This window comes from Xiphias gladius, chromosome 15 (assembly GCF_016859285.1).
Source record: "Xiphias gladius isolate SHS-SW01 ecotype Sanya breed wild chromosome 15, ASM1685928v1, whole genome shotgun sequence".
In the NCBI taxonomy this organism is placed as follows: domain Eukaryota; kingdom Metazoa; phylum Chordata; class Actinopteri; order Istiophoriformes; family Xiphiidae; genus Xiphias; species Xiphias gladius.
In genome coordinates, this window is record NC_053414.1 from 13,114,068 (window position 1) to 13,124,516 (window position 10,449).

The 10,449-nt window shown below is 39.6% G+C and overlaps 1 protein-coding gene across 4 annotated transcripts in view; it reads left to right on the plus strand.

Moving 5' to 3' along the window:
* Positions 1 to 4,056, plus strand: part of coro2aa (coronin 2Aa) — a 44,119-nt gene extending 40,063 nt beyond the window's left edge. For all 4 annotated transcript variants that reach the window (XM_040146955.1, XM_040146957.1, XM_040146958.1 and 1 more), the window contains exons 9-12: positions 1,140 to 1,252; positions 1,377 to 1,467; positions 1,603 to 1,862; positions 2,168 to 4,056. In XM_040146955.1, coding sequence (XP_040002889.1) covers positions 1,140 to 1,252; positions 1,377 to 1,467; positions 1,603 to 1,862; positions 2,168 to 2,305 — 602 coding nt within the window. In that variant the 3' untranslated portion in view covers positions 2,306 to 4,056. The remainder of the gene's footprint in view (positions 1 to 1,139; positions 1,253 to 1,376; positions 1,468 to 1,602; positions 1,863 to 2,167) is intronic.
* The last annotated feature ends 6,393 nt before the right edge of the window (positions 4,057 to 10,449 follow it).

Genomic DNA, 10,449 nt, shown 5'->3' on the forward strand with positions numbered 1-10,449 from the left:
GGTGACTTAGACCGTGAAATGATTGTTTGTGCCAGATGGGCTGGTTTGAATGTTTCTGAAACTGGTACTCTCCTGGGATTTTCACACACAACAGTCTCTAGAGTTTTTACTCAGAGTGTTGTGAAAAACAAAAAACTCCCAGTGAGCAGCAGTTCTGTGGACTGAAACGCCTTGTTGATAAGAGAGGTCAGAGGAGAATGGCCAGACTGGTTGGAGCTGACAGAAAGGCTACAGTATCTCAGATAACTGCTGTTTACAGCTGAGGTGAGCACAAAAGCTTCTCACATGCAACACGTCGAACCTTGAGGCGGATGGGCTACAACAGCAGAAGACCATGTCGGGTTCTACTCCTGTCAGCCAAGAGCAGAAATCTGAGGCCGCAGTGGGCACAGGCTCACTATAATGGTTGAGAGTTGAAGACTGGAAAAACGTAGCCTGGTCTGAAGGATCTGGATTTCTGCTGAGGCACGTAGATGGTACGGTCAGAATTTGGGGTCAGCAGCATGAATCCATGGACCCAACCTGCCTTGAGTCAAGAGTCCAGGCTGCTGGTGCTGGTGTAGGTGTAATGGTGAGGGAGATGTTTTCTCGACACTTTGGATACTTAATACCACACAATCATGGTTTGATGCCACAGTCTATCTGAGTATTGTTGTTGACCATGTGCTTCCCTTTATGGCCGCAACTTACAAACTTCTAATGGCCACTTCCAGCAGGATAATGCACCATGTCACAAAGCAAAAGTCGTCTCAAACTGGTTTCATGAACATGACAGTGAGTTCATTGTACTTCAAAGGCCTCCCCAGCTTCCAGATCTGAATCCAGTAGAACACCTTTGGGATGTCGCAGAACGGGGGACTGGCAGCATGAATGTGCAGCTGACAGATCCGCAGAAGAGTTGTGATGCATTCATTTCAACGTGGAGCAGAATCTCAGAGGAAAGTTTCCAACATCTTGTGGAATCGATGACACTAAGAACCGAGGCTGTTTTGAGAGCAAAGGGAGGCTGTATCCAGTATTAGTATGGTGTTCCTAATAAAGTGCTCATTGAATGTATCTTACTGTGACAGCATTGGTGTAGTATAGCACAGCAGTTCTGTAGAAAAAGTTAGTTACCCAGCATGTGTGCTCTCCTACAGGTGTGATGCCAAAGAGAGGCCTGGATGTTAGCTCCTGTGAGGTGTTCAGGTTCTACAAACTGGTGACAATCAAGAGTCTCATTGAGCCTCTATCCATGATCGTACCCCGCAGGGTAAGAGCACACTGATTCACATAAACCACAAACACGTGACACCAGGACATCACTCTGTAGTTTAATACAACTCAGAGTCCTACTTTGGTCTCCGTGTGTGAATGTCCTGTAAATGTGTTTCTAGTCGGAGTCGTACCAAGAAGACATCTATCCGATGACAGCTGGTAACAAGCCTGCTTTGACTGCTGAGGAGTGGCTCAGTGGCATTGACAAAGGTCAGAAAAGATTTATGCTTGTGTGTGCAATGTGCATTTGTAGACATTAGCAATGTGGTCGGACCTGTACAGGTCTTCTCCTGTTGCCAGGCAATGCAGTTAAGTATCCTCCTGATCACTCTCTTTGTCTTCCAGGCCCCGTGTTGATGTCTCTGAAGCCTGGAAGTCAAGTAGCAGAGTCATATTCAGAGATGAGCAAAGGGCTGGGAAATTCACTGGACACTCGCAGGTCTCAGAGCAGACCAGGCATGCTACAGCTGGCATACATTCAGGACAAACTGGGAACCAAAGACAGCAGAGAGGAAAGCAGCCATGCAGAGGACAACAGGAGTCGGAGGCCAGTTAGCAATGGAGAAGACCTCACACTTTGCTCTCCTCCAAGGACAGAGAACGAGGTACTAAATGATTTTGGTGTTGCTACCTGTGGAGTCATCCTCTGGTTTTACACACTGTTTGTACGATTTAGTTTTGACATTTTTCAAACATATACTGTATTCCAAGGGTGCAAGTCAATGCTGTTTTTTGATTTATTATTATCATTTTTTTTTTTTTTTTTAATGGATGACAATGGATGTTTGCCATTCATTAAAAAATTGGAAGGCAAACATTGGAACTGTCTGTTGGTCGATCTACCACTTTGGTTTAAGGCTAAACTATTGTTAACTATTGTTAACATATTGTTTATGTGTTATGTCCACAGTTACGTCTCAAGTTTCACAAGCAGCAGGAGGAAATCCGACGCCTGAGGGAGCTCCTCAACCAGAGAGACGTGCGCATCAAACAGCTGGAGCTGGAGATTAAGAACATCAAAAACTACCAATCTCAGAGCTCACTTTAAGATTTGCCTGACCTGCAGAGTCACTTTCACCTCCTCACGGGACACATGCATTACTATACAAACTTACTAACCCTATTTTGACACCACCACACTCTTTGCAGGGTCCTGACTCATCTGTTTTCCTCTGATAAGTCTCATTGCACAGGGGTGATTTAATCCTCAACTTTGTTTGCAGTCTGTCATTTTGTCAATTTTACACAAGGTGCACATAGTCTTTGTTCATGTACATACACTTAAACACTGAGACTTACCCAGCTGTAACATGTTTTAAAACTTTTTGCACCTTTTGACCTTTCCCCCGTTTTTTTGGTACACTTCACAGCTATGCAAGTTTATTGTAATTTAAAAGTCTTTGCAGGGCAGGAGCAGACATCATTTGCAATTTATTTTCTATGCTTTGTGATTGTTTTTTCTTTTTTTCCATTATGTAAACTACTGTAAAAGGAGATGGCTGTGGTGTTTAACAGACATGATGTGTGCTTGAATGATAGTGAGCTAAATGAATGACAATATCAAGATCCCAGCTGTGTTCTGCCATTCCATTGAACTGAATTTGTTCTTGTTTTTTTTATGTTTATTTTTTAATGACTGGAAAATTGATGACAAATCAATCTGTTTTATAGCAGCTATTGTGTAAGCCAATTCTGTAACTGATGCCATGTAGCAGTTTTGATCTTAATTTTTATATTTACTTTAGAATACAGTCAAGGAAAATAGCATCTAATCAAGTACTTGAATTGAAATTTGTAATTTTGGTAAATACGGCACACAAACTGTTTAAAGGCTGCTTGCTTTTTCCTGATGTAAAGTCACTGTGAAGAAACAGTTTAAAGCCATTGTAGAGCCTGAGTACTGCACCACTTTAGAGTTAGCTTGTGTTCCACTACTGTAGCTTTCGGTTTTTAATGTATTTTCCCATAGAGTGCCTTTGTATTTCTCTTTGTTAAAAGATAATATGTGATACTGGGGTTTTCTGTTCATATTTGAAACTAAAAGGATATCTACTACAGTACTGGGCAGTAGAGTATGAGTAACCCATGGCTCTGATGAGGTTGCGTTATCAGGAGCAGCAGAGATGATGTAAACCCCATTGGAGCTCATTATATTGAGAATGTGTTTCTAATATTTTGTCCACCCCATTTAAATACATGAGGGGGACAAAATATGGTGTACCTAATAATAAAGTGGCCAGCGATTGTAAATATCTTTACTATTGGAGATTTTGCCCCACTGTTTATTCTGTGGAAGCAATTCCTTGAATATTTTAGCCATGCGAGTAGCTACGTTTCAGTTATCCAGTGAAATGTCTCAACATCCTCTAGATAGATTGTCACGAAATGTGGTACAGACATTCATGTTTCCCAACCATGTATCCTAATGATTTTCGTTATCCCCTGAATTTTACTGTAGCGCTACCGTGAAGTTGACATTTGTTGATTTGAGTCCGTTGTCTCTAGAGCTAGTACGTGGCTTACCATCAAATTTGGGACATTTTGTATTATTTTGGGACATTAATGTCTCCCTCTGGATAAACTGTAAGCGCTTTGGTGACCCTTTAACTTTATCAGGCGGCCTCACCAGGCCAAAATTTTGACTTGTTCGATGCTATGGTTTTTGACCAAACTAATGACATTCCCATCAGCCTCAGGTGTACTGTGTTTAGTGGTAATTTGCTATTGTAAGCATGCTAACATGCTAATCTAATGTTGTAAACATGGCAAACATTATACCTGTTAAACATTAACATTTTAGCTTTGTCACTGTGATTAGGTTAGCATGCTGACATTAGCATTTAGCTCAAGCACCACTGTGCCTAAGTACAGCCTTAGAGCCTCTAGCAGGACAGTATCTGATTTATATATGATTTTTGCATCAATGTGATGAAGTTTCTTGATTTGTCACATATTTAACTCTCTGAATTAGACAAAAGACAACAACAACAGCAACAAAGCCAGACAGTCCTAACTGGTTATTTTACCCTTTTCAGTAAATGTACTATATCTAGATATATATCAGTATCACAAAAACAAGTTAAAATGATTTAATTATCACAAAAATTATACTGTAACAAAGGATTTCACCCATATTGCTCACTCCCAAGCAGAAGCTGTAGTGGTTAACTTCATTATTGATCCTGGAACCACCTGTAGACAAAACAATCTCCACTCTAGATCCACTTATTTGCTTGTTCTGAAGCTTTCAGTGGAGATTGTGAAGAATGAACAGCCAAGCTCAATTTTTAAGCCAATAACATGAGTGAGAAATCCTCGAAGTGCTCAGAATAACAGAAAGTTTGAACAACTACAGTTCTGTGACAGCCGAGCAAACTTCATCTGCTCATGAAAACCTTGTGATGTGCGCGAAAGTTCTAAAACAAGCGAGCAAGTGGACCTTGAGTGGATATTGTTATTTAGAAAAATAATATTTTATATATATATATGAACTACTGCTCAAATTTTACTTGCTAGTACAAATAAGTAGATAAGTTGTGTTTTTTATAAGATGGACAGAGATTCCCCAGTATGATATTTCAGCTTTGAAAGAAACTTTCTATGAGAAAACACATTGTTTATATAAGGCTTAGTGGGACAGAAGTGAGCTTAAAAATGGGGCAGGTTTATGTCTCTTTACATACGCATTTCATACATATGATAGAGAACTCCTAAATGTTTCGAGGTTGTTTTGTTTTTAAGTGCTTCGCTAAATGTTCATCTATTAAAGCAACCGCAACCGACTTAAATAACGGTAAACTGTACATAAATCTACACTGAGCAGTTGGTAAAGTCCATCCTAAAGGCTTGTAGAGATGTGTTTTCCCTCAGGGAACTTCTCAATGGTGTTGAAAGTTTCTGCCACGGTGCAGTTGGACCGGTTTCTCATATTCGTTGCTTTCAGGATTGGGGCAGTTGATTTTGACCTGGATTCTTTCAACAAAATAAGAACAAGAAATGATTCCCTTGTCTCTCACCAACTCGTTTAGAGAAACAATATGCTGATATACGTGTAAATATGCATAGATGTCACTGAAACGCTTGCAGATATTAGGTAACACAAACAATGTAGCTGTTAGTTGATTCTAAGATAGCCAGTCAGATACAGTAAGAATGACCATGCATGCCTGTATTTATGTAGGCAGACGCACAAGCACTATTATGATATTCTAGATTTGGCTTACATGTCATGACCACTTGTAAAAAAAAAAAGAAAAAAAAAGAAAAAAAGAAAAAGGTAACACGTGGAAACTGCCACACCACCCCACAAACATACAGGCACGCTGGTTTCAATACAATTGTGATCTGTGACCCCTTTGACCTCTGTCAGGACGGTTCTAGCACAGCTTCATCCGTGGCTGACTTTTGTCCAGGAGCAGCAACGGGCAGCCAGGGTAAACTCTAGCCACCACTGCTGTGAGCGGACAAGTTTCCACACATTCCCACCATGAGCTGCTGTTTTTAAAGTTGCTCAATGGACTTCAAGGGCTCATTGGGCTGTTTGTTCACATTACACAGTTTTAGGTTACATGTGTAACTTACATACAGCTTCTTTTCGGTCACAGAACCACTTAAAATCGTTACATCAAATCCACATTTCCCATAATTTTTTATTTGAGCTGGTCTTTTTCCACATCCAAAAATGATTTTAAAAGTCTGCCGGGAAATGCAAATGAAAACAAGGATTGTTTAAAACATCTGCCAAAATTGTGCATTTAAAGAACAAACATTGGTTATCTGATTACACTAATGCTCAGGTTGAAGTTAGCTGGTGCAATGCTGGAATTACATCAAATTCACCAACCAGTAAGAATGATAAAGGCGTAACTTCTCCCACCCAAACTGGTGCAACAATATTAATACAATAGGCCTTTGACAACAGGAGATGTCAACCAAACACAGTCTTTCCATGCTAACCTAGTGAAACCCCCTGTGTGGGTTGACCATGGGTGTTCAGGACCTTTAAAGCACTTTCGTACAGCTAGTATGTGCTGTTGATTCACATTGTTGCATAACACAAGCTATTCGGTTTTGGTAAAGGGCCATTTCACCAATTCCAAAACATTAAGATGAAGACTGTAGCTTTTGCTGAACAGCAGCCATTGTGGCCAAATGTGACTATCTCAGGATAATATTAAAGTGGTGTAACAGTTACACAAGTACAGAGGAGTCATAAAGTCTTTGAACTGACTCAGTAATGACTGTTATACGGCAGTATCTATTGGAGGTTTGCTAATATTAGCTAACATTAGCCAGCTCAGGCGACTGGGACCTGGTTTAACAAAGAGATTTTTTGACTGGTCTTTAGTGTTAGACTGATCTTAATTCTGCCCTTGAGTCTAATCACTAGTCTAATGCAAGTTGAACAGTTTCACGAAAATAAACACTGACTTATTTTAAACATAAACAGTTAGCCACCTGAGCTCAAGGCTAACTCTGGACTAAGATCAATGTTGTCGTGGTAACACTCTGACAGCCGCTGACCAGTGGTACATCTAATGTTAACCCTATCTACATCACCATGTTCGTCCTGTCTTTAAGCTTTCCCAGTGGTCCGCCTGCTTCAGGAGTTTTCCTTTCAAATATTTCCTTCTTTGCATCTTGTGCTGCATTTGTATGTCTTTTCTGAAGCTGAGTGGTTTGATGAAGTTGCTCGGTCATGTTTTTTAGTTAGAAAAAAGTCCCGATTTACCTAGAATTCATTAACTAAACAGCTTTGAGCAGTGGATGAATCTGAAGTCTGACATTAGTTAGATCTAATACACAGTCGGAGTCTAGCTTTGTGAATCTGGCCTGGTGATACCAGACCAGGTAAGGCTGTAAAAGTAAAACCTCGGATTATACTGAAATGAGCAAGGCTATGTTTTATTGCTTATAAGTTCTGCTTTTAATTTATAAGAGGAAGAACTCCATATTTCTTCTTCCGAAAGTTACATGGTGTTGCTTCCAGATTGGTTGACTTGTAATGAGGAGTGTTTCTCAGCCTGTGAAATCAGCCGTATAATGTCTCCTATGACCCTGGAGGGATTTTCTGATAATGTCATCCACATTATCTCAGATTGGTCTTGGGCCCAACAAATTCTAGACTGTAGGTTTGTGTAACAAACAAACTGGTGTTGAGTGGCGTTTACCATGTAGAAGGGGTCTAATGAAAAGATGCTAATTGTTGTATCATGGGAAATGTGGTCCTGACTTATATTAGGAACCAAGTGTCAGGATATCTCGGCCTTTGCTGTGTTGATTTTGACCATACGTTTAAAAATCTTTTTCTTGTGAACCCTCCTAACTTCATTTCAGTGCAATAATAAATTACTGGACTACCCCCTTAAACCGATGAATGATTGAATTTGATTCCACATTTGCAATGTACGGGAGAAATTGCACTAATTGCAGGCTACTGTCTGACATTGGGACAACAGAATGATCACCTCACTGCCAACTAGATCAACAATACCCATTCATATCCTTTAATTCTTTTGGTGTATTATCGTTATTTGCACTTTGCAAATAGAGTATAATAACAATATACACACGTCAGACGTTTGGTGTGAATTATTGACATTAGACAGTGTATTTTTTTTGTTTTTCAAAGGCACCAAGTTTTACGATGAATCATCACAATGTTTTGGCACAGTGATGATTGCATTGCTGTAGAGAAAACTTCAATAGTCCAACGCTGCAGACGATCATCCTTCTGTTCCTGTTATGAATGTGGCCAATTCCAAGTCCTCACAAAAAAAACTCTCAACAAACCAAATGAGGACATCAACCTATTCCAGAGACCTCTCGCTTCTTAAGCATGCACACTCTAACAGTCTCTTACGTTATAATGGAGCAATAATGTAGCTGCAGAGTAGACTGTAGCATTCACTGTCTGAACGTTGCTGAGTCAATAAACCATTTCATTTGAGGACTGTTGCTGGGTTCATATGAGCCTCACTGTGCCTGACTTAGTTGCTTTTTTAAATGCAATTATTGTGATGTCTTCAAATTGTCTGTTAAATGTATTTAGTAAAAAGTGAAAAAAGATTTTATCCCACTTCTTTTAATATTGTTTCTAAAACATGTAAAAAAATATGTTAATCACATAAAGTATAATTAAAAGTTTCTGGGAAATCCACTCGTCTGTTTGTAGACCCCCTCTGATGGAGCAGACCATAGACCTAAACAAATAAACTCAAATATAAAACATTTCAGTCAGTTGCACAAACACATTAATATTTGAGCAGACTTTGCTATTTTTGTTACAAAAAACAGTTTCCTCAGTTAACTGTTGACTGTTTGGAGTGGAAACAAACAATTTTCATCTGTACATGATTGTCTGGCTTGTGTTCAGAATACAAAAATGAGCTCAGCGGCCATTAAATCTTAAAAAAAAAAATAAATTGCTGTTATTCAAAAACAGAGTGATACAGTTTAGTTGTTTTTTCCGGGCTTAATGTTAAAAATAAAGGCGTAACAGACCAGCGATCCGTATCTCGGCTTTACATTACTGTTTCTGTAAAGTGAAGAATGACTACATATAGTCACAGAATGTACTATACGCTGCAGGCCACAAGCTACTACGGTCTTAACCTTATGTGGGAAAACTCTAATAGAATAGGTATGCATTCTTTCAAGTCCGTCTTAAAACAATACTCACATGCTCATTTGTGCATTCAGCTATTGGTCACTGTAAACCATTGAGTCCCAACCTGACAACAAGATATGGGGTCATGCCATGCACAAAAAGTGTAATTTTTTCTCTTTTCTTTGCTCTACTCCTGGACAGTTTTTCCTCTTCAGGCAAATACAAATTATTCAAATGCAACAACCTGGAAAGATCTGACTGCTCACAGCTCATAAACATATGCCGAGTGGACACTGCATCATCAAGCGTTTATCAAGCCAAAAGCGAAAAAAAGTGGTCGGGAATCACTGCTGTGCTCCTTTTTCCTGTCCTCTATGGCCGTGAAGCGATCCATTCCTACTTCTCCAGTGCAAGAGATGAAGGACAGAATCCAGTCCTGATTCTGTGAAAAAATGTATTTAACCAAAGGTACTGATTCTTTGAGTCTGAGTTCCCCAAATCAAGTGGTAATCGCCCAGAGTTAGTCTTTTAAAAAGAATTCTCGCTGTGTTACTAAAAGAGGGAATTTCTTACTAAAAAGACTAACTTTGGAACATACACACTTGATTTAACTATTTCAGGCTGCTAAGGCCTCATATAATACAGAATTAGCAACAGGTGAACATCAGAAAGCATTTTACACAGAATAAAGACTGGATTTTGTCAATCATCTCTTACACTGGACTTGATGAGTCTCCTCATGGCAAGTATGGAGAGAAATGAACACAACGACCAATTGCTGTTTCCACATGCATATTGTCAATGGGAGTATTGTATCAAGATAGACTCATAAAAAATCTCAAATTATCTTTTAAGACTAGTCAAAAAGCCTTTTGTGTGGACTGCTATACGCAGTCTCCATCACTAAGTCGAGAGCATAACAGCGAGGTAGGATGAAAAAAAAATGTGGCCATATAGCCACCATTTCATCCCTTCACGTTAATTTTGGGACATGAGAAAAGCAAGGCAGAAAGAGAGAAAAGCACAAAATGTTAACATTTTATTTACAAAGTTGTTTTTTTGTCATACAGAAAGTAAAAATGTAGCTACAACCTTGATTTGTGCAACCGGCGGCCACACTAAAAATCATGGCTCCCTGGTTGCACAGCTGCTATAGCAATAATTTTATTGGGAAAAATAAGGAACAGGAAAAAAAAAAAAAAAAAAAAGACAAAAAATGAGAAATAATAAACTCACACACACACACACACACACACACACACACACACACACACACACACACACACACACACACACACACACACACACACACACACACACACACACACACACACACACACACACACACACACACACACACACACACACACACACACACACACACACACACACACACACACACACACACACACACACACACACACACACACACACACACACACACACACACACACACACACACACACACACACACACACACACACACACACACACACACACACACACACACACACACACACACACACACACACACACACACACACACACACACACACACACACACACACACACACACACACACA